General features: G+C 42.7%; 2 protein-coding genes across 2 annotated transcripts; one reads left to right on the top strand and one right to left on the bottom strand.

Annotated features, from left to right (window-relative positions):
- Positions 1-2025: 2025 nt before the first annotated feature.
- Positions 2026-5194, bottom strand: LOC107187367 (dnaJ homolog subfamily C member 11). The gene is made up of 8 exons (XM_015575446.1): positions 5052-5194; positions 4427-4556; positions 4115-4358; positions 3734-4047; positions 3456-3663; positions 2788-3349; positions 2573-2702; positions 2026-2495 (listed from the first exon to the last, which is right to left on the bottom strand). Exons 1-8 carry the CDS (start codon positions 5121-5123, stop codon positions 2443-2445), a joined length of 1713 nt encoding a protein of 570 aa, XP_015430932.1. The 5' UTR covers positions 5124-5194; the 3' UTR covers positions 2026-2442.
- An 8159-nt stretch (positions 5195-13353) lies between these two features.
- On the top strand, positions 13354-26341 carry LOC107187370 (forkhead box protein D1-like). The gene is made up of 8 exons (XM_015575449.1): positions 13354-13532; positions 17144-17276; positions 23998-24576; positions 25049-25250; positions 25646-25694; positions 25783-25861; positions 25933-26091; positions 26181-26341. Exons 1-8 carry the CDS (start codon positions 13470-13472, stop codon positions 26339-26341), a joined length of 1425 nt encoding a protein of 474 aa, XP_015430935.1. The 5' UTR covers positions 13354-13469.
- The last annotated feature ends 931 nt before the right edge of the window (positions 26342-27272 follow it).

The following is a 27272-nucleotide window of genomic DNA, read 5'->3' on the forward strand; positions in this document are numbered from 1 at the left end:
CCACCGGTCGAAAAAATAGTGGTACTCCGCGATTAAATGCGATTTTAACAGTGTTCTGATTGTTTATTGTTATTATCAATGACAGGGGATTAATCTACGTTCTTTAAGCTTCAAATTGAATGCTTGGTCAAGACGTATACTGTCAGCATAACGTTGGAAGAGTTGTCCAAAGTGAACTAAACGGGGTACGCATGACGAGATCGTTACAAACAATTGTTATTTTAACAATGTTCTTGTAATTACTGGTTTCCAGCCGCTAGAAAGTACTAATGTACGTTCTTCAATCTTCAAATCTAATGCGTGACGAGGAAAAATGATGCCCGTTCAGCGGTATAAATGCAATCGAAACCAGTTGCTATTTGGGTTGTCACACCATAAGGGTCAACGTTAATACAAGTATAAATAATTTTACTAATTCTTGGGTTTTGCAGTATTGGGTCGATGTATTAAGCCCTCAGGAATAATTTGAGACGAACGACGTTCACTTTGAACGCTTAATTACTGAGATATTCGCATTTTTCCATCACTAGAAATTTTCACTCACCTGTCGGTATGATTTCGCTAGCAGTTTGAGCGAATTGCCGCGGGTGGCGCCACCGGTCGAAAAAATAGTGGTACTCCGCGATTAAATGCGATTTTAACAGTGTTCTGGTCGTTTATTGTTATTGCCAATGACAGGGGGTTAATCTACGATCTTTAAGCTACATGTCGAGTACTTGGTCAAGAGAAATGCTGTCCATATAACGCCGTCAGATCTATTCAAATATGAAGCAAACGATGTGTGCTTGATGGGGTCCAGTGACCCTCACGAGCAAATTTGGCTTGCACTAGGGGAAAGAGCGGCGTAGAATAAAAATCTACCACTTGGTACATTTATCCCAAGTACTAAAATTAATGTTAAATTGAATGTTAATTTGGCATAAATTTCAAAAACTTCCGAATTCAAATGGTAGGATGCCCTTTTTCTACGCTATTTTTTTCCGTAGCAGAAGCAGTTTGCACGCGAGGGTATATAAAATCGGAGAAGCAACCTGTAACATTTTAAATAATCTGAAATGTTTTATTAACATTGGTGGGGATTTTAGCTTATTGATAACCAGAATGCGTATGTAATACTGCCTTAAACGAAATGTAAAGAATTCATTATTTACGAAAGTTATTGTTTTTTGGATGTATGGGTTAAAATATAGAGATAAAAAGAATTTTTTTTCTGAAGAACTACTTTTCCTTCTACTAAATTTGCGTGCAATAGCATAAATATATAGATGTAAATACGTAAAGAGAATTCGTACGATACACATTCACAGAAATACAACGTAACGTTTGTAATAAATAAATTCGTTCATTTCAAGTATATTTTGAAACTAAAATTTACGCTACATTTATTGTTTCATTGAGCTAAAACATGGGGAAATATGAGCAACACAATTGGAAGCTTAAACACGATTCAAATTCGCACAATTTACTAAGCGAACTTGTTTAACGTCGTATCGCTTGGCACTGAACTACCCAGTGTTACTATTTCAGTGTAAATGAACACGTGAACAGTTTTCAAAATTTTTTTAATACGATTCTATATACATACTATTTCCGTTGGAAGAAATACATGCCGATAAGCTATAAACGCGAAGTATGTATACTTTTAAAAGGGTCCATTAACAATCTGTGCAACATTTCAAATTAGTTACTTCTTTAATATATTATACGCAATATGCAAAATATTTCTATTAGCTCCACGAATCTAATAACAAGTGTTTTTTTTTTTTGTTTCTTTACGATTTTTACCTAATAATGATTTCCATCCTTATAGAATAATTTAATTGTAATCGTCGCGATTACGTTTAAGAATATACATTGTCTATTATCGTTCCATGGGCAGCATTGCGAGTACATACTTTAAAAGCAATGTTTCGTAACGTTTGTGCAAAAACATGTTCTTAACAGACCACAAAACACTAAACAGTTGTATCGAAAATCTTGTGTATGCTTCACAAGCATATTCGTTAAGACGAATCAGTCCTCTTATCTTCGTTATCTAAGGGTGAAACAACAATTATGCCGAATGATTATTCTGGGAAAATGAACTTATCGTACAAAGTACAAATGATCGACGAACACTCAATTTCTTCAATACGTGATTTGTATTGGTTTAATCTAAGTATGGTTTAAAAAAAAAAAATCCTCGATGAAGCGGTACAAACTAATCACCGGGTATCGCGATGATATCACTTCACTTTATTATGACGTCGTCGCACACGTCATGTGGCGCCTGTGAATTGTTCTTAAACGTAATGAGACTGTTGTTTATAAAATTACTTTTCTACGTTATATTTTCAACGATCAAGGTAATGTCCTTCAAAATAGTCCCATTGGGTGGCGACACACCGAATATTCTTGAAGATTACACCGATTGCTGAACAATATATCGCGTAAAAAAAGCTTTTATAAATTATGTCTCGCCATTTTTGGAACAGACCACGTATTTACTTTGTGTGCTGAAACAAAAAAAGAAAGACAGAGGCTATTATTAAAGCATAGTGCTTTGACCTCATATAAATTTATACATTCTTACATGATATTGGTATTCTGACTGGTGCATTGTCCTTTATAATACATTCGTGTGTCAGAGTGTGAAACAGATATTGCACAAACAAATGTTTCTCCTCTCCAACGCATGGGTCGTAGAACCCAGGCAATTGACTCTGCGAAACATTAAACCGTATTGATTTTAATAAAATTCTTTTACATTTAGATACCTTGTTGCATCTCATATGAGAGTCTATATACCTTGGACGCATTGTGGAGGACCAATTTCGAATCCTTCACTAAACACTGCAACGGAATGGTCACATCAATCACCTCATCTCTGTGAATGAGTTCCAGCGTAGTGGATCTATCTTCTTCAGGATACATAAATCGTCCGTACAAAGCTTTTGTGATAATTAATCCCTTCTTCAACTCCTCCTCCGTTCTTATCTTGCTAACCGTGGCCTTCATTAATTTCGTCGCGATCTTCGCCTCTTTCTGTTTCTCCATCATCCGTGATTTGTTCATTTCCTTCTGTTTCGCTTTGCGACGTTCTTCGCGCTCTTTCACTATCGGATCGATCACCATTTTTTTTACCACCGTCCAGGTCGCTATGGGGACCACGGTGGCGTAGAACACAGGCGCCGTCAGAATCTCGTCGCTCAAGTGAATGGACAACGTGTACGATTGCGAGGCACGACTTAATTTCATTTTTAACGTGACACCGGTCGGCACACCGACCCGCACCGCCGCCGAGAGACTACTATGCTGCGACACCTTTTTCTCCGCCCCGTATTCCAGGAACACTCCAAAAGTACCAACCCTGGAGACAGTGGAACGTTAAAATTAAAATAACCCCAAATTCAATGTAAAAGTCAGGATACATACACGATCGAGTGTACAATAACTATAGCCTTGTGGTTACTAACTTTACGCTGCCACGTAGCTTCAGTTGCTTTTCCTCCATTTTATAGGTGTAATTCAGACTGAGAAAAGACTGCAGGAGACCTAAGTTTATCGAGAACGCTGTATACGATCTGAATGTGTCCCTTACGATCATTGTGCTCATAGCACTTTGTATTCCAGCTCTGTACGTTAGATATCCTACGGTGTGTTTGTCTAATTGCATCGCTAGAGCTGCAATCGATACATTATATTGAATAGAGTTTGTACATTTAGTTTTGCATTCTTATTTCAATAAACATACTTCCTACAAAGCCTAACTTCGGACCACGCGACGTAAATTGTAATATCGTTGCTCCGTCGCAGAATAATCTCCTCGTTAACGTGTAGAAACCTTTGAGTGACATCGAGGGTCCAGTACCAGCACCGACGTCCATTTCTACCCAACCTTTGGACGACACTAATCGTCTCGCGGAAACGTTTATGGAACCAGAACCCGTTCCATTTGCGGTCCCCAATTGGCCGTACATGGTTACTGTGTCTCTTAACGTAAGAGGTGCTTCGATAGACTGCGTGAACGACATTCCGCTGACTTCCAGGCACGAAAATATATCCGTGCTATATTTTAAAATAGAATATACAATGTAACAGCTACATCTGTGTGGTCTATAACACTGTGCGTTACCTGTCTTCATAGTCTCCAACGTATTTATTAAAAAGATCCGTGGCATTGACATTCACCACTATGCTGCCTTTAGGATTCGTGTGCTGCTGTAGCCTCCTCTCTTCCCTTTCTTTCGCCAAACGCTCGTATTCTTCTCTGATCTCTGTAGGTGTCTTGGTACGCTGTACAATTTCCCATCCTTCTGTTTCCAGTCCACGAATTCCCACGGAATCGTAGATGGCCCTCTGATGTGCATCACTCAAGACTGTTGCATAAATAACATTTCATTTTGTACACAGAACGCCGAAACATGGACCTGCATCATGGACGAACCTTCATAAGCTTTCTTTGTACGATTGAACAGAATCTCCGCTTCCTTTTTGAGCGCAGGATCCGTGTGCTTGTCCGGATGGTAGAGCCTACTTTGTCTACGATAAGCATTGTGAATTTCTTCTGGAGTCGCCTACAAGAGACGAGTACAGAACTTAGGCATCTATGTTTTCTGATACGTAGCATTATACAGTCTCCGAAAGACACTTTTAGAAATTATGACACTTTGTCACCAATACGATTAACAAAATTGGAAAAGTTCTATAGAAAAAGGATTGGTTCCAACTGACAGCAATCTTGTCAACGGTCTTCTAAAGTACATATATAACTGCAGCTTGAAACTGTAAGGACAGATAAAAATGAAGGAATGCGGTCGCCCCATTGAATGTACTCGAACGGTTTGTTTTGTTTAAAAACTGTATCAGGTTAAGAGCTACTCTTCGAAGCGTGTCGGAATGAACGAATAATCGTCTGGCAATAATTCAGAATGTTGTTGCAAAGGGCTCGGTTACATCAGACTCGATGCGAGAACATGTCACGTGGAGGGCTTCGAATTGATCTCTACCCTCGACCGGAGAAAAAAACCTGAGAAATTCGTATGGAAAATGAATTTGCCACGGTTACTCACGTTTCTCTCTACATTCAAGAACGTGTAGTAGTCATCCTCAATCGGGTTATCCTGATCATTATCGTCGTCCATGGCGATCGTACGAGTTTTTCAGTTAGCGATCCGCTCGATGAACGAGCACCAATATTTTCTTCAACTTGGTCTTCTGCTTCCATAGGTTACGAAAGACTCGGTCGAAAACCGGCATCGTTTGGTACTCCAGAACACCGTTAGATGGTAGCCCATCGTCGTTTTGTACAAATGATCTCGTTGAAAATGTTATTAAAAATATTATAAAATTATGTTCTTCCAGGCACCGATTAATTAATTAACGCGACCACGAAATATTCGGGTTTTCGATAAATTCACCACTGTTATCGGTATATGTACACACTTTTCCTTCCAATTTCCATCGTAGGCAGACACCTGCATTATCGACACACATACATACACTTCCGGTCCCCTTGTGCATCACTTGCATTATTGCAACATTAATAAAATGTTAAAAATGCACACTGTTCGTGGTTGCTTGGTTGCAGAACGAGGAAGGACGCTCTATACTGATTGCCCTACTGTTTTGTATCCCCTCCACTTATTTCTAGGGCTCGCATACCTGACATTCTTGACGGTTGGCCTGGTCCTACCCCACTTCCTCTTTTGTTCTTGACATTCTAACCCTCATTTTTCGACCAGATTTTTTTCTACTCGATGCTCAGCTGATAAATTCGTAAATCTTTACTGCTTCGTGTCTCTCTACCGCAATTACACGACTTGACCATGCAACCACAGCATGTATACTCGAAAGCTTTTGGAAACGACGGTAAAAGATTAGTTCGAAACAAGCATGTAAAATAAATTATTTCGTTTGTAATTAATAATTACATCGTTCGCAACAAGAATGATCGAAGCACAATATTCTCTAGGCGATCTGGAACATTTTTCGTAATCTTTTAGCCGATAGCAGAAGTGTGACACACAATGGCACGCAAATGCCTTGTCCCAGGGAACGTGACCATGTGTTAGCCGGCTCTGTCCTCTCGGCTGACCGCGACAAACGACCCACTATTAAAAAGGTAATAAAACGCGGGAGAGAGAGTCGTGGTATGCACGAAAGAAAGAGGCCCCACTTTCAGTGGGGCCTTGTGAACCGTATTTGCTTTGACATTCCCTAATCAAAACAAGAACACCCTTTTTTCTCGCCCGTTCCTTATAACACACAGTCCGTCGTAATTTTTTTAAAGGGGTTCGAGACGGATTGAGTTTCCACACACGACTGCCCTCTTAGGTGCACTAATTTATCGTTCTTCTATAGGCGTGACTCGCGGCGGAACGAACCACATGGAATTTCATGACGTGCCTTATGGACACGAATTCTTATATTACAGTCCCCGGACAATTTCGATATTACAGGGATCACTTTGATTTTGATAAAAAAAATATTAAGCAGGTTATGATCGCTTTGTAGGTATAGAAGGGATCTGTAAAAGTCACAGGTGTATTGGTTCCATGGTCAGGTGACTGTCAGTAGGGATGAATCGATACAAGTAAATGCGAATACATTACTCGATACTTTTGTTTCGATACCGAGTACTTTTGGTATCGATACGTACGGTTGCGATACCAAGTAGGAATCGAGAAAAAGTACTCTTATCGAATGAACTGAGTATCAATCCATCAATATTCGATATTGTAATTACTTTCAACGCAAAGTATGTTGTTTATATTAATAATTAAGCAATGTGTATTTAAATATTTTCAATATTAAAATAGTATTTTTCGAGCCTCCTTGGGTCGCAGATCGTATGCCCCAAATTCAATATTTTCAGAATATCTTTGAAACTAATAAGTATCCTTGTACAAATAGTATCTGATAATCAATATCTACAATTGTTTTTATTATGTATATTGTATATAGTTTATACATATGTTTGTCTATATGTTCTATATTAAATATTTAAATAAATATATAAAGTATAGTATTGTACTTTACTTTCTCTCAACGTATAAACAACTTTTGTGTTGGGTACCGAGGTTAGGAAAATATAATTCGACACAAGTAGGTATCGATACTTTTGTTTTGATACCGAGTAAGTATCGATACCTTCATACAATACCAGCAATAAGTAAAAGTATCGATACTTTGATACAATACCAGCAATAAGTAAAAGTATCGATATCTTAGCGGTATCCCCCAACTGTACATACAATTTCGTCTGGTGTTACAATGCGTCTGATAAATAATCGAGGAACTAAACCCACGATGCGCGTTTTAGCACGGAATTAATCGCACACGCGACCGCTAATGGGAACGATAATGCCGCGGGGCTGCGCGAAGAAACAATCGACCATGTCGACCGGCCGATATTGTTTAAACACGCTCATTGTGCCGGCCTAACAATACACTGTTACAGTGACAACATCCAGACCCTCGTGAGCACCTTAGCCTTCGATCAACAATCCCGTTATTACCGTTGAAAAATATCCGGTCGTTTCGACGCGATTCGTTTTTGCCGCTGGAATATCGATTCGCGTTGCAAATTATTAATCGGCGTACTTTGACGGCCGAATCGGGTTATCGTTGTTGAAAATTGTATTTCGAGTCTTTCGAAAATCTGCGCGTCGGATCTGTAAAGGCTCTCAAGCGTAAGATTCGAGAAACTCAAGACGTCGAGGGACCGTTTAATATCCGTTATCAGTATCCTGCCTAAATCACGTAGCCTCGTGTTACATAACCAAACGGCACGTTGTATATCGGTCCGTTTCTCTGAATCGTACCTACATCACGTAGTAGGTGGTATTTATATGACTCCACGGATCGATGCCACGGGAGACCCGGGCCGTTTATTTGTTTGCCTGGAGATTTCGATTCCGATAGCGATTACGACCGAAGGGAATAAAGCTTTAGCTTGAAATGCTCTGATATTCTATGCCTACATAAGGAAAATTTTGACCTATGCATGACATGTAATTGTTCAAAAATCCAATAATCCCCTTTCAAAATTTCACTGTCTTTCAGAAAGTTTTAAATCCAACGATCCTCGGGATTAGTTTGTTAGTAATTGACACATTGAATTTTCCAGTGATATTTATGGATTACTCAGATATACAGGGTGTTAATTTAATTCGACCACCTAAATTATTTCCTGAAATAATTATTTATGGAAAGTAAAAAAAAATCACTACATAAATAGGATGTACACGGTTTTAAGGCGTGCATCTGATGGTGATAAAAAGAATCCTGTGAAGGTCATTTTAACGGGTTTTTCAAGGTCATCGTATCTTTTTTTGCATATTAACATGTATTTTTTATATCGCGATGTAGTAGTCGGCGTTAAGATGAGTTCAACGATCTTCATACCATGACCTTGAAGTAACCTCGAAGACGAAGAAATCTGCTTCAGTTTGAAGAATGCAGAAGTAAATAAACGTAATAAGTAAAAAAACATTTTATCACCATCAGATGCACGCCTTAAAACCTATTCAGTAATTTTTTCATACTTTAAATAGTAGCAGAAATAATTTAGGTGCTCGAGTTAAAATTAACACCCTGTATAGATGTTTCGAATATGAATCGTAATTTCGTTTAAGCCTTCAGGTGATTCAGTCCATGGGCTACAATCAAGAGTTTCTATTAACGTATTAAACATTAACACTAGAACTACCAAACCAGACAAAATGACTGGTCAATACACTTTTACAACGACAATTAAAATGTTATGACAATACATTTTCTCAGATCTTTTGCACCTTTTATTACGATATGAGAGTGACGAAATCAGTCGATTTCTAAATTTCTAAATTTTCAAAAGTTTTCCACGTTTATCCACCGATCGAAGCAAATATGCGTTTATCGTCAGTAGTTCTAGTGTTGAAGTTCTTTTTTCTTGTAGTCAGAAATGTATCTTGATGATCAATCTCAACGATTACGTTCTAATGTTACCATGTGTATGTATATTGTTTAGAGGTTAGGTACGTTCCAGCGGAGGACCACTCGCAGGACAGATTTTTCCGAGGTGTCGCAGTTATACGGAACGGGGAAGGATTCAGGAAGGAAGCGTTTACTGGGCCGGCGCGTGGAGGGTATTGCAAGTCGATGCACCAGGTCGGTCCTTCGTCCAATGGAAGAGCTTAATATACCCACCAGTCTCCGCCCAAAGCATGGCGACCACTTTTCCTTCCCCTCTATTTTCCTCTGCGTGTGGCGATCGTCTCTCCCCGTTGACGCATCCTCTAATACGTATCTCACGGACTAATTACACTGCCTGAAGCCTGAAGATCATCTCTGTATACAGCAAAATAAAAAGACAAAGCTTTTTTATAGAGACCAGCCTCTACTGATATTTTCATGAAAAATATTCGATACATTGTTTGCACCTGAAGCTGTCCAATTTTCCATTATGAAATGTCTGGTAAATTGTACTACTCTGGGCACCGGTATTGATCCGTATGGACGCCTTTGTGTCGATTAAACAAAACCACAGTTGCGCGTCACCGAAGAGAGTCTGGCGGGAGAATGGGTAACACACATGTGACCGAATGTCGAAACGCAGTTCACCTGGACTCAGCGACTTCTTCGAAACCCGGTGACCTTAATTCTCGATCGAATTTCTAGGTAATGATTATCGTGCAGAACGATACGGTTGCCTAACAAACGTATGTCTTAAGAGTCACCGGAACCCAATTACATAACCTCCATACCTGCGGCATTGAACGAATTCTTTCATGCTGGTGTCTGACAACGAAGTGGCCTACAATCTTTACGAAGCATGTAATATTGCCATTGCAGCGTCTTTTGTTTATGAATAGTGATACAGTAATGTCTCGATGAGTGCGACGTACTCAGTTCCACTTCGGAGCATTCGTGGCAAGGTTTTCAGCTTCCCATAAATTTGTTTTTTGTCTGAAACCGAGCCTCTGCTTAGCTTCTGTTTATTCTTGAAGAGCAAATATAAAAGTTTGTTTCTTTTCATAAGTATCATATTAGGTTCGGAATAAACCAGAAAACTGATTGGATCCGATGAAAGTTTTGTTTTTTACTGTATTTTGCAGACCTATATTGGCTACAAATGCATAAAATCCGCAGTTTATGCAGTTATAACCAAGACCCACGATTATCCAGACAAAACGGGGCCATATCTGACATTTTCTGCTTCCCAAACGGTCACTATGATACTAATTGATCCGCAGAAAACCTATAATTTTAAAAATACTGAAATACACATCACCTGCAGTTCTGATATCTACACTTTACATTAATTTCCAGCACCGCCAACAGGCAGGCGAGGCTACAGGTGTATTTTTTAGGTTATAGACGTTTTTTGTAGGTTACAGGTGTGACTCCCTTTAACAAGGAAGCATCGAGAATTTACATACATGTAGAAAACTCACTGCGGGAGTTAGCTGAAAATCACGGGAAAGCTCGTTCAGCCTCGGGGAACACGTTTCGATCAGCAAAAGAGGCGGAGAAAACGGGGGATAGCCGGCGCACCATAGGAGGAGGGCGTCGATAAGTTGGCCCGGCTCGAGAGGAGCGTAACTCCGCCTCTTGCGCGCTTCCAACCGTTTCGAATCGCTCGCCCCGTTCAGAACGTTCTCAATCAGTCTCAATCTTGGCTGGGTTTCCTCGACCGACGCGCGTTGCATATCCCCTCGACGTCTCTGCCTCGTCGGGCCTCGAGAGCTTGCTCGCGAAACCGCGGAAAAAAAATATAAACGAAAAAAAAAACAGTGACGTTATATATATACTGCGTTGCTGTATCCGGATGCAGAAGGTAAATTGTTTTTTTTTTTTTTTTTGTGAATAAGATCATATCCCCTAAGTGTATTAGATTCCATTATCGGTTGTTCGTGTGGATCAGGTTTTGAGAGTCTTCGAGGATGACGGATTTAAGAGTTCTGGACTTGTTGACAGGATCTCTGAGATTCTTTGTCGTTCTGGAAGATTCTGCTCTTGGATTTGGGTGTTTTCTGGTTAACGAGATTGAAGGAGGATATTCTTAGTGATAATTGGCGTTACGCAGGTATTTTATAAATTTGGGTTCTGAACTCCTCTTCTTGCAGTCACTTTGATTCAGTTTGGGGTTGTTTCCTTGTTTCTAAAACGAGTTGTATTAGATTCTGCTGGATTGTCTGAATATACTTCCAAATCTTTTTTTGAAGTTACTTGTGGTCTAACTCTTGAGACTTAAAATCCATTTTCATGAGATCCATTTTTGATTTCTTGAGTCTGAAAGAAATAACAGTCTTTGTTAGTTTACTTCGTGAATTTCTGGTAAATTGAATATATCTGGACGAGTTTACCTTCGAAGTCAGTTCGTAATTTGCATTAGAAGCTCGATGGTTCCGTCGGCCGAAGCGAGGGACTTTTTCTCGAGAGGCCATCCGCGCAGAAATTTCGCCAGGATTTCATTGAACCAATATCGTTCTCATCCGCGTCACAATAAACGTTCCCACGGGCCGTGAAACTCATGAATGAAACGGTTTACTATAACGACACACGAAATAAGACTAAAAAAAAGAGAAAGAAAAGGGGGAATCGAGGCGTGCCCGACGATTTTGTGTAATATTTAAATATCTAGAAGAGGCTCGGCCGGCCGCGGCGAGTTTGTAAACTTCGTTCCCGTGATTCTATGAACTCGAGACGCGGTGTTTAGTAAACAAGGAGATAAATGGCTCTTCCTTCTGGGACGGGGCGATAACATATTCTCTTAATTACGCGAAAAGAAACGGATTCCTCCACTTTGTTCACCCATTAACGATTCCAGTCCCAGTTCTCGTCCAACGGGACCGATCATCTATTACAAACTAATTCTTCATTTGATTTAACAATTTAACTGATACTGATAAGTAATCTATTACTTGGCAATATTAGTATTAGTCTTCGTGGAACTCGATGATTTATAATCTATGGTTCTCAACATCCTCCATCTAAGAGATGACCTTCCTAATTTAACAGAAAGGTGAATCACTTATTGGTACTACTGATACTATTGATACTATTGGTACTACTGATATTATTGATACTATTGGTACTACTGATACTATTGGTACTATTGGTACTATTGGCACTACTGATACTATTGGTATTATTGACACTATTGGTATTATTGACACTATTGGTATTATTGACACTATTGGTATTATTGATACTATTGGTACTATTGACATTATCGTTACTATCTGGTAGTATCGATTGGTACCATTGGTACTCTTAGTACTACCGACCTATCGTTAAATGAACATTGCGTCCCTACATCCTCAATCGAAAAGGGATTGTCCCTTCGACCCAGAATAAGCTGTATCCAGCATTATCAACACAAATAGTTCCTCAACGGGCCAGGGGTCCCTATTAACAAACATTAGCAGCGTTTAATGACCGCCCGAAAATAGACGTGTTTGACGGGCCGCGTACACCCTCTTATTGTCGAGAATTTACGAGACATAACGCCGGGATGACGTCTCGAGGATCCTCTGTCGGGCGCCGCCGGAAGTCTCAACGACTCCCCCGGGGAACGTGGATCCCTTTCCTCACCGCTAAGTGCTCAGCTGTTGCTCGCACGTCACCGATCCCTCGCGGTGAGAGCCCTCTGCCACTGTCAAACTCCATGTCCTCGCCTGCTGCATCGGCCACGGTGGTGTCGAAGTCACGAACAAGTCGCTTTTGGGCGGCAGTCCATTTGTCTTGATACTTTCGGTTCCGGTTGCTTGAATCTTGTCGATAGAAAATACATCTTCCTCTGTTAAATTTACCCATTTCCGCTTTTGTTTAAGTGTAAAAATCCATTCGATGCTTTTGCATTGAACCAGTCGTATCTCAATTTTGAATTCCAACACTTTCCCGCCTTTTCGCCGTTCTCAAGTGTCGACCTTAAGGTTTTCAATATGTTTTGTCTCCTTTTGGTTGAAAGCTGTGTTATACATGAAACTTGCAGAAAATGGTGTTTATCAGAGGTTTCCGAGTGGAAATCTTGATCGACGACTTTGTCCGTTGAGAACCGCCATCTTCTTTTCTGCCCCTTAAACGGAGCATAGTCGTAGAAAATAATAGGTAAAATGTCCAACAGTAAAACCATATTTCCGTAAATAAATATTGAATTTTGTGAAAAACAAGGCCCAGAATTAATTATACTTGTTGGTAATCGTCACAGTTCACCAGCTAATGTTTGCCTTTTGGGTTTCCCGCAGATATCGCCCGGAGTATAGATCTTCTGGAGTGCACCACAAGAATCCAGTGTGTCCCAGTATCGTTCTGCGTCCCGAAGATGTAACATCAAGCCAAGGATTGTGAATTACCTGGCGATAGTGTGAACAGTGACCGATAATCGATTGTTACGACGTTTAACTAAAAGTGTCCGAGAGTGAAACTTTGCGGCAGAGCTGAAAAGGAAGCAGCTTCAGGGACTGATTTTTCAGTGTTGTGTAAATGCAGCCGTCGATTTTATGAATCACGAGGATCTGGACAGAACAACGGGGATGGTCTCGCACGTTATTCCAGTTGCAGGGGTAAGCACCACGCCTGTTCTATAATTCATATAAATTCATTCATCGAACAACATATACAAAAGGGATGTTCCGATTCGATTCTTCAGAAGATCGATTCCCTTGGATAAACGGTACTTTTTAGCTAGGACAATATAATTCGTCAGTTATCGTACCACAACGTAGTTATCGTATGACGTAACCAAAGTTTGAATTTTTTCCACTACATTTTCCCGCTTTTCATCGCCAGCCCCCCTCCCCCCAATGTGTTCTTCGAGCGCACGATAAAACCGTCACTCCTCAGGCCCCGCTTATCGTCGCTGCCGCCGTCGGTCGCGGACGGAAGAGAAAAAGAAACCGAGAAAAAGCGTAGGTCGTGACCTCGAAAATTTCGCAATTATCCGATCTGCGTCTTTACGCGTTCTCGTGTCACGAATTCCCATTTTACGAATGAACCGTCGCCGAGGGTCGTTTCTCCTTGAACGATCGATTTTCTCCAGTATCGTTGATCCTGTCATAATGAATGAACCATCCAGGTGATTCACGTGTCTTACGATGGTGTTCGATTGCTTGAATAAATCGATAGAAATTCGCGTTACATATGTATGTACGTCCAATTGGTACCACCAGCTGAACTTCGACCGTCGGCTTGAGTAGATGTGCGTCTATCGACGAAGTTATCGATGAATGCCGAGAATATAAACGCATTAATTGTTATAAAATTACTCGAAATTTGTTAATTTGTATATATTTAAGTGATTCCGTTACAATTAATGCCTTGCAGTCTGCCTCAGTCGCATCTATATTCACCTTAACGATATATCGATGATATAAAACTAAATACGATTCAAATGATCCAATTATTTATCGAATGCTGAAATCAGCCAATAAATTTATGGATATGATCGACATTTTCAGTGGCTCTATTGATTACTTTAAGAAATCCTTACATAGGCCACTAAGAATTGTTTAAGTTAACGATTAATTAGAAATTCTCATACACTATGTTCCCGCAACTGTTTCTAATTTTATTCTCATTCAATTGTTATGTATGTATACTAGGTTTACACCCGTTTAATAAATAAATAAATATCGTTAAGTATGAATGAGATATCGATAATATTGATAATCGATAGTCGCACCTCTAGGCTCGAGTAGCTATTTGGCGTTCGTCGTTAAAAATAATTGAACGGCTAAGTGTTTATCAGGACGGTCGATAAGACCCACGTCGTCGACCTACACTTGATCTCTCACTACAAGTGAAACGACTATACGCTTGAATGATATAGTCCCCCCTCCCCTCCTCTCGCCGAAGGATCTTCTTCTTTTTTCCGTCTTGAGGCGAAGTTCAAAGAAGCCTAACGCACAGCTTAGACGGGATCGGAGCTTAATTTAATGGCTGTCCGGTTGGATTAACGATCCGGCGGCGGCCACGTGTTTCCAGAAGTTCCTAACCAGTGAACGTTTCTCAGTGTCAGCCTGTTGATGCACTTCTGCGGTCGTGCTAACGGTGACTTGTTGTATGTCTCTTTGCCCTCGCTGGTATGCACCCGATCGGTCGGGAATTCGGTGATTTTGAGACTTTGGAACGGGCTGAATGGCTTTTTGTTTCAGTTGAATCTGAGCCTTAACGCACAGCTTTGTGATAAGCATCTTCGATATTGGTTAGGCTAGCCTAACCTAAGTCCTAACCCTTTCCAGATAACACATGACGTCTTGAAGACGGCATAAAGACGTCTTAGACTTAAAATAGCTGTAAAATGGGTGTCTTCAAGGCATCATGTGTTATATGGGTTAGGACTGTCTACCCAGATAGCACATGACGCCTTAAATACGTCTATTTTAGGTCTAAGGCGCCTTTAAACCGTCTTCAAGGCGTCATTAGACGTCGTGTGCTATCTGGGTAGTTCTGAATCGTCTCCAGAAATTGGATGTGTTTTACTAGATATTTGTCAGCTTTCTTCTTCTCTTAACACTCGTGCACAAGCAGAGACGGGGGTTCCAAATGACGAGTCATTTTGAAAAGGACTAAAATAAAACTGGCGAGCTTCTAGATAGCACATGACGCCTTAAAAACGCCTGTTTTACAGCTATATACGGCTTCAACGCGTCATGTGCTATCTGGGTATAATTGATGAAAGTGCCAGAGTAACTATTGCTCTAAAACTTCTGTTCGACGGATCAAGGAACAGAAGACACCAGACAGAACGACTAACACGAGCCGGGGCAGAGGAAAAATCGTTGGGATTTCCCACGTATCAAAGTGTACTCTGTGTCTGGTTGTTACGCCTCGGGTGGTACACTGTCGTCGGGGGCACCGTTGGAAAACTAGAGACGTCGTGTGAAGCAGGCCCGTGATCGCCAAATTAACGATCTAGAGAGATCGTAAGTTTCGGTTGGCATAATACGATGTCACAACACCGGGTCGGTGTTTGTAAGCTGCCGGCGACGGTACTTCAAACATCGCGAGCTCCGAGCCAGAAGGCAGTTTGGCTTCTTCTTCTTCTTCGTCTCCTTCGTCCCTTTCTTTCTGGTTCATTCACCCCTGTGTCCGACGGGTTGCCGTTCGTCTCGGGCGATTCAAGAAAAAAATCACTTATTCGCATAACCTACAAAAAAAGAACAGATGCTTATCATGCATACCTGACATAACCTATATCTGGGCCAGAGTGTATTAAGTCACACTTGTCAAACTTTGGACTTTTAAAGTTCAGGGGAAGTCAAGGGTGCGGAAACCTTGTAACTTTCGAACCGTTCGGTAAGAATTCAGCCAGAAACTATCGCTACCTTCGAACTATTGAATGGATTTAAGCCTCTATGTGTAGAAATGGCGGTTTAGCTCGGAACAAAAGATGAACTTAACGTGATTTTTCGACTATTATAGTTAAAAACCAGACGACTTGGGACGAAATAAATTTTACCATCGGAAAGAGGGAAATATTTCATACAGGAAGCATGTAAAATGAAATTTTTTTTTTAGAGTGGACTTAATTGCATTCTGGCTCTGGCGTCCAGATATGGGGCCTAACATAACCATATAAGGGTGTATCTAATATACCCTTATTATGTATTTAACATTAAGTGTAATGTTATTTTGATATTTGGATCCTCTGGTATTCAATGTATCGGTGACAGGATCCCTTTCAGTGGCTCGTTGCTAATCATCTTGTAATCGGGACCCCTTGCTGCGTTAGAAAACAACGACGGAATTCTCTGCTAATCATTAGAAGCCTCCACACGCGTAGTTTAATACTTCCATTACCCTGTGTTACCATAATATTCACCTATATGTTACTTCCTGCTCAACGGAAAATTCAAATACACTCTGAATCAACGATGCTTATTGCTAGACTGCGGATTTTATGCATTTACAGCCCCTAAGGCTCTGTGAAATACAGTAAAAGACAAAACTTCCATCGGTTTCAATGAGCTTTCCATTTTAGTCTGATCCCAATACCCAGATAGCACATGACGTCTTGAAGACGCCTTAGACCCAAAATAGTCGTAAAATAGGCGTCTTTAAGGCGCCTTAAGGAAAAATAAATTCTTATATTTTCGCCTGCCTGCATGCATTACTTTAGAACCTGTTATTTTACACAAAAATCCGCAGTGAAATTATTAAAAAACTCTTCCAGGAACTGCAACAGGGCAACGGAAGTCTAGGGGTGGTGGGCCTAGGAAGCATGCAGGAGTCTCCTCATCCCCTAAAAATCAAGCAGGAGCCGTACCAGGTGTCCCCGCCCTCTCCCTTGCCGTCTCTTCATCAAGGTAAGTCTCACAGAAATGTAGCCCTGGACATATATATATATATATATATACATCAGTTGCTAAAAAACGCGCCTGGTGACGGGTTCAGAAATTCGTTTGACGTCATCAGGATCCTCAGCTTGACACGGACCAATGATTCCTTGGTCGTCGTGGTAGCTAAAGACCAGAACGCGTTCTAATAATAATACAAAACTGCTGCTCGAGTGTCGCCGCGAGGGGAAAGAGATGAAAAGGCAATGGGGCGGGGAGGAGACACGGGGGGAAAACGAAACAGAAGAAGAGGGAAAGAAAGTAGTGGCGGAAGGCAGAGAGAGAGGTTAGGGAATGATATACCGCGAGAGGCTGCGCCCTGATCTTTCCACGCGTCGTTCAGTTACATTCTCTACAGCGCGATTACGCGCCTCTGGAGGCTGTCGCTACCTTGTCTTCGACGGTACTCTTCGGTTCGACGTCGTTTCTGGTGAAAACACACACCCCTGGCTCAGCACGCTGAGACTTCGGAGGGTTTTCATAATTCGGCATACCTTCACGAACAGAATTCAACTCATCAGTTTAGTATATATTAGGTTGTTGCACCTGAAATTGCTGTTTTATCGGCACTTCTTCCATTTCACGTGCAACGACCGAATTGATACCATGTAATACAAGTTTCTGTCTAAAAAGAAACTACAAAATAATTATTAACTATTCTGAAATTTATACGTAACATTCGGTAACTCAGACTACGATAAATAAAAAGAATTCGGCAACGATGAAACCAAATATTCTTCCCTCCCCCCCCTCTAGTTATCGGCGGAGGCCGCGTAATCAACCGTGGAGGAACATTTAAAGAGGCGATAAAAAGACCCGATAGAGCCGTTGCACGCCACGGTCTCGCGTTACTCTCTTATTCGCTCTAATCGCATGAATGTCCGGATAGATAGACCACTGGATACAATTAATCCCCGTACGCCGAGCCCTGATTCTCGTCCCCGTATCTCTGTGTTGTAAAAAATCCAGGGGATACTCTTGTAGATAACGCGTCCGTCTACGGTGCGAGGCGAGCAGTTATGGAGGGAGGTGCAGGCTTCTTTGAAACTAGCAATATTGCGGCTTGAAGTTATGCGCATCTGAAAGCGAATGGTACACTTGATCCAACGGGAGTTGGAGGCGTTGTAAATATCTTGATATCCTTTCTTCTTAAAAAGATTACATCCCTCGCCTCCCTTTGAGACCCGAAACGATTAGTCGGTGTTAACTGAAGGCGTGGCGACAAGGGGGGACGGTGGGGGAAGGACACCTCCAGCTCAGTCGGCGGTCAGGAATTTTTGCAGAAGCAACAAAAGTCCAGAGGCAACTCAAGTCTCACTCGTGTTTTCGAAATCGGCTGTTCCAGAGTGCTCCCCGAGGAGTTATGGTCGCTAATCCGGGAAGGCTCGCGGGCCTCGCCCGACCCGCAGGCTGATATATATCGGCCAACGACAGAGCCGTTCCTCGGGAATCCTCGCTTATACATCCTACGGCTAGATATGTGTTCCTTCGGAAGAAAAAAAATACAGAAACACGGTTCCCAATCGTATTTATATGTACCGTGCCCGATGGAGGGAACATCTGTCCTTCCCTCTTTTTAAGGCTTCGGACCGACAAACGTTCTACACACCATGGCGGTCACGGTGTTCATGTTCTAGATTCGCGTTACAGTTTTTAACGATCGTACACACGGGTTTTTATCGGGCACGCAAGAAGTAGTCGCCGATAACCAGCAATACGGAATACCTGTCACGGGTAATTATAGATTCCAGATTAGAGAAACGCTGCCCCCCTGTTAGGCCCTATTGTACGCAAGTTTACTGACCTCATTAGGTTAGAAAATAGGCAGAAGAGCATCTACAATTCGTGAAAAATTAACTGGATAATCGGATCCTAACCTAACCTTCTACCCAAGATCCTAACCTAGTCATCTATACGCAAATTGGTTAAGTCCTTACAATCTGGACCAATTTTAAAACCAATAACAATTGTGATACTGTTCGGAATCAATCGGCGGTAGTTGAACGTTTCGCCGCGACAAGGGGATGAATCGACATACGGTGCCATTTTTAGCGGCGATATCATGACCCTGCTTATTTATGCTGAAATCAGGCCGTGGATGTAATCGTCGTGTTAAAATAGATTTCTAGTAAACAAGGGCACCCCGCTTTGGACTAATCTCTAGCCGTGGCTGATAAGCCAATCGTCAACTACGATCACCGCGGTAACGGACATATGCGAATGTCACAAAGTTTGCGATTCTCAGATTTCTATCGGAAAACTGAATGAACCATGAACCTCCATTCTCTGTTCCAATAAATCGTACACGTTTCTAGGGCCAGATTGCCATAGTATACACCGTGTGTACCTCTTTTTGCAACGGGTCTGAGCTAACCTAGTGGGTTCGAACAAGCAGTTCGTCAGATAAAGGCTAACGGAGAATCGCGCACCAGTTCTTCTGGTCCAAGTTGACCAGCTCAAAGCAGCGCGATAACAGCCGATAACCGAATGACGGTGGTCCGTTCTTCTGTTGCAAAATCTGCGCAAGAGAGAAAGAGAAAACTTAAAACGATAAATAACGATTGGCGACAAAACGGTCGGGCCCCCTGTCGAAATTATCTACACGAAAAAAGCTCATTAGGTAATTCTTGCGATTTCGCGCTTCTGTTTTCGGCGATTTGCGGTCGCAAAACAACGTGTGTACGCTATAGTAAACACGATAACGCTACGATAAAGACTGCCAGGGGATGAACGAGTGTTTCTTGAACGGCAGCCAGGAATGAGGACGGTACCCTGCTTTTGGACATAATGGTGAAAGAATCAGGGTCGATGAAAACGTTCCCCAGTTGTCGTGGACCTGTAACTGCATCCGCACTTCCGGCGTCAGAGGCGTTGAAGAGGGGAAAAAAGGAACGAATAACGATGATGCGTCGACGACGTTGACGAGGTCGAGATACCGTGCGACGATTGGCTCACGCGGAAGATACCGCCAGATGAGCTATCGTTCCTCAGATGACCCCTCTGGCCCCTGCGTCGAGTTTCTCTTTTATAATACCTCGTACCTTCCCCCCTCCTTCATCTTCTGCCTCTCTTCTGGCACGCTGCAGCTTCGACTTGCTCTTTTTTTCTTCCCTTCTGATACGCAGTATCTTTGTTTTTCGGCGGCTGAACTTCATTTCTCGGATGTTGGGACACCCTCTTAGTGTCCTTAATTGGGGATGGAATCCTGGCAGAATCACGCACGCGTTTATCAGGTTATTTGTAATTCAGTACTACAGAACCTAACCTATAAAATCAGGTCGAAATACCTTACTTTTCGTGTATGATTAACTGGACTATTTTCTTACCGGTCGAGGGTCAACTGATCCAGGTTCGGAATTTGATCCCTTGACCTGGAGTTCTTCGCTGTTAACGATGATACTCTTGTACACGTTTCACGGCTAATAGTATCTCTATGGGGAGGCACGTGTTCCCCTTGCAGGGTAACTTACCCCCGATTACTGATTCGGTAATGGATCATTAGGCCTGCACGTGTCCTAGCATCCCTCTGGCCTGGTCTGCATAACATTTAATTAACAGTGACTTTCTCCACACGATTCTCCATCGCCAAGACCAAAGCAACTAGTATTACAGACTCCCAGTCAGCCAAGCATGCAAAGCCAAATTTTGTCAAATGCCTGTTATCATGTTATGTACTCAACACTATCAACAACTTGTACGGGGATTGGCAGCAGATTAGCAGCACATCTTGCAATATAACCTAGGTTAGTTAGCCTGAGTTGTGTTGCAAGACTTGCTGCCAATTTGCTTTAGCATTTTGTCAACCGGCTTTGCCTGCAAAATCCATGTCAGACAGATGGCTATGGTTTTTTAGACAAATTTTGTTATTATTTGCTGGCAATTTGCTCGAACCTTGCATACAACTGGTTATTAGTGATATGTGGTACTAACGCTCGGTAAAGTGATGTAAGGAAATTCGGAAAAGTGATGTAAGGAAAAGACCTCCTACCACTTAGTCTCGGAGGTACTGAAATTTATGCCAAATTAATATTTGGTTTAACATTTATTTCAGTATTTGAAGTAAATTTATGAAGCGGTAGGAGGCCCTTAGCCCTACATTTCTTTTTCCCTTGGAGAAAGCCGAGTTTGCTCGTTGGTGCAAGCTGGTGTCTCTGTCGACTGTTATGTTACAATCAAGCAGCGTGTTTTGAAAACGAAGTACACTGTACCGCGGTCTTCTATTACCATAACATCAACGACGTATGCACCTCGGTGTATAAAAAAAATACAATTCAATAGCAAGTATGGTATATGTCAGCTCCGTCGATTTATACGTGTCACACCGTTTCTGCGTCGACAAAGGAACGCAGCAAATGACGAATAATGGGTGTAGGGGAGGGGGGGGGCGATAAAGGGGGTAAAGAGTGTAAGGTACACATCGATCAAGACACGCATCTTGCGAGTCGTTGTCTCCGTGGATCGTTGTCGGCTAAAAAACCGTGGCATTCGCATTCCTGAAATGCTGCGAGTTCCAACGCGGAATCGGCGGCATCCGCTCCGCCGATAAGCGAAATACAATACGCGTCGTGACATCACGCAGGCTTCTCCCTGCGTCCGACGGTGCATCGAGACACACGGCCCTATTTTTCTCACTTTCGTCGCATTGTATTCCACCCGCTGACAGACATACCGATCAAATGTCCATCGTCGGAAAGATCGTTCGATCTTCCCGGAAATAATCACTGAAATCCATAAAACAATAAGTACGTGTCGGTAAAACAGAGACGAAGGAATGTTGACACGAGACCCCGTGACCCTGTTAGACCGATCGACTTTCCGAGAAGAAAAAGTGAGGTTATTTCACGAAACAGCAAGGTACGCGAAATCGATGCTCGTGTATCGATTATATCGACCGACATACGAACGATTATCGCAATAAACCGTCACGAAGGACAGTTTTTTTTTTTTTTTTTCGCAAGCTCGATTACGTCATGGTTTTCTGTCGATGTCAGCCGATGGCCGCGTTTTCAACGTTACGAAATTCTTTTCGTCCGAATCGGTGAATTATTAACGATTGCATGAATTTTCCGTAGGACTGTGTTTTCTTTTCTAGCGGCGATCGTTTGTTCGAATCGAAACAAGGGATCCCGTGACGAGAGCAGATGTGGTCTAGTAGGTGTCGCGTAGCAAGGCGGATCTCCAGTTGCAGTCAGGTGTGTCGGCCGAGGCGACCGTTGACGTTATCGCGATCTCGTTGCTTGTTTTCGCGGCGTGGATCCCCGGCGTACCGAGGATGTGCGTGTATGACACGGGCTGGTCTATCATCGGTCGATATCGCTTGTTCGAAGAGGACACGCGATCTACGAAACGGATCTATTTGGAGGGAATGATGAGGACAGTGACTAATAGAAAAAAAAAGCCTAAACACCTATCTAATGGACATAACAAAAGTGAATTATCTTTTTAACAAGGATTTTAACCTAAAGTGGATTCCATTGGATCTGGATTGGACTGACAAGGAAAGGCACGGAAGTGTCCCCCTCCGATTTTGATAAAACTTCGTATGTCTGCTAAGCAGTCAAAAATAAGGGATTCGTATTTGTTTTTATCGGCTAAGGCGCGACTTTAAGGGGCGAAACCACCCCTCGAAAGTTTCGATCCGAAAATTTGTTGTTATAAACAAATTATATTTTGGACAATTTGTTAGCACCATATTATTCTACATAAAAAACCGCAAACCTCGTCTATTAGAAGTTTTCATGTATCTCCTCTGGTTTTCGAGATATTATAAATTCCAATCCTCTAAAGGCATCATGTTCCTCTTTTGCGGATGTGTTTCCGTTGGGTCCCGAAATCATATGCCCTGGAGGTTTGCGGTGTATTATGCCAGCTAATTGATAACACTATCCCACTAATAGAATCCATCCGACAACCAGAATTGATTAGACCAACCAACAGAAGATTAATAACCGTTCGGTGGATGCTAATTCAGGGATCACTGAAAAATCTACGGTTGTCCCGCTTGTCCGTTTCTCGTCGGTTCGCCTCTCTCTCCCCCTTTGTGTGTTCACGAGTTATCGGTGTCCAGTTACACGTTCAGTTCCAGTTACACGTGCCCGTGGGGGCGCACACAGTCGGAGTCATGCACGTACGCACTCTATTTTCCGAGTACGTGGCCCTCCTTGTTTCTTTCCAGTGATCTGAACTGTACCCCAATGACTAGAATCCAACGCAGAAACCATTCGATTCATCGCCAGAAAAACCGTCAAGTCAATTACGAAACCTAACCTCTAATTGAAACTTCGAAACAAAAACAAATCAACTATCTAACAATACCATCTGAATATTCTCGGTCTCAATGTACACTGTGCACGTATCACTGGTATTTAGTTCCGAATTATTTCATCCTGAATCACGATTTCTTCAAACCAGCTCCGAGCTTATCGTCTCGAGTGTCGAACTGGGACGGGGGAGCGTGAATTCCGTTCAAAGATCCAATTGTTTTACGCCGCCAGGCTTTCTGGGAACTGACATGGGTGCTGTTGTGTGCGCCCAGTCTGTGTGCAGATCGATCGAGCGGGCCCTGGTGCCATTGTCCAGGTTCCTGGAGCCGATGGTGTTGTCACCTTGCTCCTCGTGTTCGCCTGTAGCGGATCCTTTCTTTAAACAATCTACCAAGACGGTTCACGAGGCATTTATGGAAACGTTTCAGTTAGCAGCTTCGTGTCAGAGATGCAAAACTGCAGTTTGGGGTCGACAGCCAAGGACCTGGAGAACTCTGTCATCCTGGGCAGGGGTCTCGGTTCCCATCACGGCTCCCTTAGCCATCATCACTCTCATCACAGTCTGCACAGTCCCACCTCGGGGATCTCCATGCACTCGACAACCTCCACTCATCATCATCTCGATGAAAAAGGCTCATCTCCGACCGGTGCCCTGCACAGCACCACTAATAGCAACCCATCGACACCTTCGGCCCCGTCGACACCTGCCACAGTCGCGGATGGATCCACCACAGGCAACGGCACCACCAACGCCACCAATGATTCCGCCACCAAGAAGCCACCGTTCAGCTATGTCGCCCTGATCTCAATGGCGATACAGCACAGCGCCCAAAAAAGGGCAACCCTCAGCGAGATCTACGCGTACATCACGGCCCGGTTTCCCTATTTCCAGAAGAACAAGAAAGGCTGGCAGAATTCGATCAGGCATAATTTGTCATTGAACGAGTGCTTCGTCAAGGTGCCCCGCGAGGGAGGCGGCGAAAGAAAGGGCAACTTTTGGACCCTTGGTCAGTAAATGTCGCCCTGGTCCTTGCAAATACTGAATGTACCAATAAATAATATCCACTGATTTCTCGAAGAAGTCTGTTTCTATGTTAATTACTACTCCAGCAGTCTGTACAAGATATTCTTGACAGGTACCTGGGGTAGCAATATAAATTCGCGGGCTGACTAGGTTAGAACTCGAACAGCAATACGCATACAATTTATACAAAAACGCAGATAGCATGACGCCTTGAAGACGGCTTAAAGACGACTTAGACCCGCAGTAGCCGTAAAATAGACGTCTTTAAGGTGCCATGTGGTGTTTGAGACTTCATCCGGGTTATTATTGACGCGTACATGCGAATAGGTTAGGTTGGGAATATTTTCCGACGTATTTAAACATACCCAGTAGATTGCTTATATTGGTACACAGCCATTTGACAGGTGACAAGAAGTTGTGCCGTTTAATATTAAAGTTTCCACGGTTCTTTGTAGATCCGATGTCCGCGAATATGTTCGAGAACGGTAACTACAGGCGACGTAGACGCATGAAACGACCGTATAGAAACGCCTCGTACCACAAACCCCTGTTCGGCGATCCTTTCTCGACCACGCACGTGCATCTCGGCCCCAGGAATATATTCGGTCACTCGCCGCCGTCCTATGCGCCGTCCACCTACACTAGATACGACACTGGGTAAATAACAAACTCCCATCGATGTGTCACATCGTGATTAATCCTCGATTGTTGTATAGATTCTCAATCCCCTGACTCAGCTCCTGAGTTATACAGGGTGTCCCAAAATAGCTTCGACTCCCGGAAATAACGGGTTCATGGGATGATTTGAAACAACGTTTTCCTTAGCAAAAATGATCTCCGAGGCTTTATTAACGAGATATTAACGAAAAACCACGAGTCTGTCGGCCGAGCTCTGATTGGTCGGGGTTTTTCGTTGATATCTCGTTAACACAGCCTCGGAGAACATTTTTGCTATGGAAAAAGTTGTTTCAAATCATCCCAGGAACCCGTCATTTCCGGGAGTCGAAGCTATTTTGGGACACCCTGTATATCACGTGACAATTTAATTCCAGCGCCTGGAGCCTCCAGCAGTCCCAGCTCTCCTACAGTCACTGTCAGTCAGTAAGTGTTTCCCCACCGATACCCTAACGGAGCCTATTGGATGATATCCTTTGAGCGTATACAGGATACACAGAATTCTCTATTACAGCTACAGCCGCAGTTGCAGCCAATGCAGTCCATGCAGATACCGACCATGAACGGCTACAGCCAATTGGGCACCTCCTTAGGTGAGTCTCACCTCCAACCTAACCCCTGTCCCGACCTCAGTCACTTCGAGTTGCTTGACGACCGGGCAAAGCCTTTCAAGGCAATTACCTGGATGTTCCAGGTGGAACGGCGAGTTCCCCGAGTTCCATGGGCGGCAGCACCTTTGGCAGCAGCTTCGCCACCTGTGCCAGGCGACACGAAGCCGCCATGACCACCGAGACCATGCCAGCCAGATGCTACTGGCCCGAAAGTAGTTATTCCTAGTCGATTCTGTTACAGTTAAGAAGGTTCTGTGACTGGTATTCTATAACTGTGCGTCTTCTTGGTCACCTGTTCCAGTGGTGAACGTTAAAGAGGAACCAGGAACCGTGGCAGTGTCGAGTACAGGGGTCACCACCGGTGTCCCCTCCAGCATGATGGGTTCCACAGCCCCAACAGGGGTCTCCACGACAGGCTTCGCTCCCATGGAGTTTCAGTCGCGATCGAAGTGTTTCATGTGAATGGATCCAGCTTCTGGACGGGTCCTGATCTCCACTGGCGGTCCAATTGACGTCACAGGAATACATCTTACGTCCAATCGATAGGCAGAGTACTACGGAACAGGCTTCCAGGAGGCGATCTTCTCGAGGAATCGTGTGATTTCCTTTTCCCAGAGGATTCTGCAGGAAGATACCGTAAAACAGACCATCGTATTCAGTGTTTCCCGATTGTTACACAGTATTCGATATTTAATGGACAAACGTTCGTTCGACACGACGAACATTTAATAGTTACTAGCGTTGATTCATAATGTTTAGAGGTTAAGGGGCGGGTTGCTGAGAAGGCAACGTTTATATATGTATATGTAATATGTATCCTAGGCAACGTAGAGGCGAACAGTTTTTTTGTTTTGTCAGTGTATTTCCCGATGATACACCGTAGAGAATTTATCTCGACAACTCGATGTACATAATATAAACGACAGCCTGAGTATATATATACATAAGACGCAGGTTAAACTTCCATAATGTCTGTGAACTAACCGCCTGATCCGAATTTCTTCGCGTTTACAAGAAGCCTGGAAACCGCGGCAGCTTCTGTAATTACAAACAGAGAAACGAAATAAATATTAATTATTTATCGTCTATTGCGGAGAATTGAGTTTCATTTCACCCTACAAATTAATCATTATTATCGAAATATGTACTTAACTAGCATTTTCTACACGATTATTGTCCAGGCGTTATCCCCACCACTGAGGGGGGCTTGGAACATGTCAAACGCATAATTTGTTGCCCCTCCACTTTTGTTGTCGAGGCTCAGAATTTGGGCAAAAAACGAATTTACGAGGGTCTGAAGCATTTCTCCCTATACAATTATTGTCCCAGCGCGGACACGAGTTCGGGACAATAATCAAGAAGAGTCTGTACTTCGTCATGCTATAAATGCATA

The sequence above is a fragment of the Dufourea novaeangliae genome, unplaced genomic scaffold (genome assembly GCF_001272555.1).
Source record: "Dufourea novaeangliae isolate 0120121106 unplaced genomic scaffold, ASM127255v1 scaffold113, whole genome shotgun sequence".
NCBI lineage: Eukaryota > Metazoa > Arthropoda > Insecta > Hymenoptera > Halictidae > Dufourea > Dufourea novaeangliae.

Excerpts from the sequence above, each read along its gene's own strand:
- LOC107187367 (XM_015575446.1), bottom strand. The coding sequence starts at position 5,123 with ATGGACGACGATAATGATCAGGATAACCCGATTGAGGATGACTACTAC. Across the intron at positions 4,557-5,051 it reads TCTTGAATGTAGAGAGAAAC|GCGACTCCAGAAGAAATTCA; the intron begins GTGAGTAACCGT and ends CGTCTCTTGTAG. Across the intron at positions 2,703-2,787 it reads TCCTCCACAATGCGTCCAAG|AGTCAATTGCCTGGGTTCTA; the intron begins GTATATAGACTC and ends AATGTTTCGCAG.
- LOC107187370 (XM_015575449.1), top strand. The coding sequence starts at position 13,470 with ATGAATCACGAGGATCTGGACAGAACAACGGGGATGGTCTCGCACGTT. Across the intron at positions 17,277-23,997 it reads CTTGCCGTCTCTTCATCAAG|TTAGCAGCTTCGTGTCAGAG; the intron begins GTAAGTCTCACA and ends GAAACGTTTCAG. Across the intron at positions 25,695-25,782 it reads CCTACAGTCACTGTCAGTCA|CTACAGCCGCAGTTGCAGCC; the intron begins GTAAGTGTTTCC and ends TCTCTATTACAG.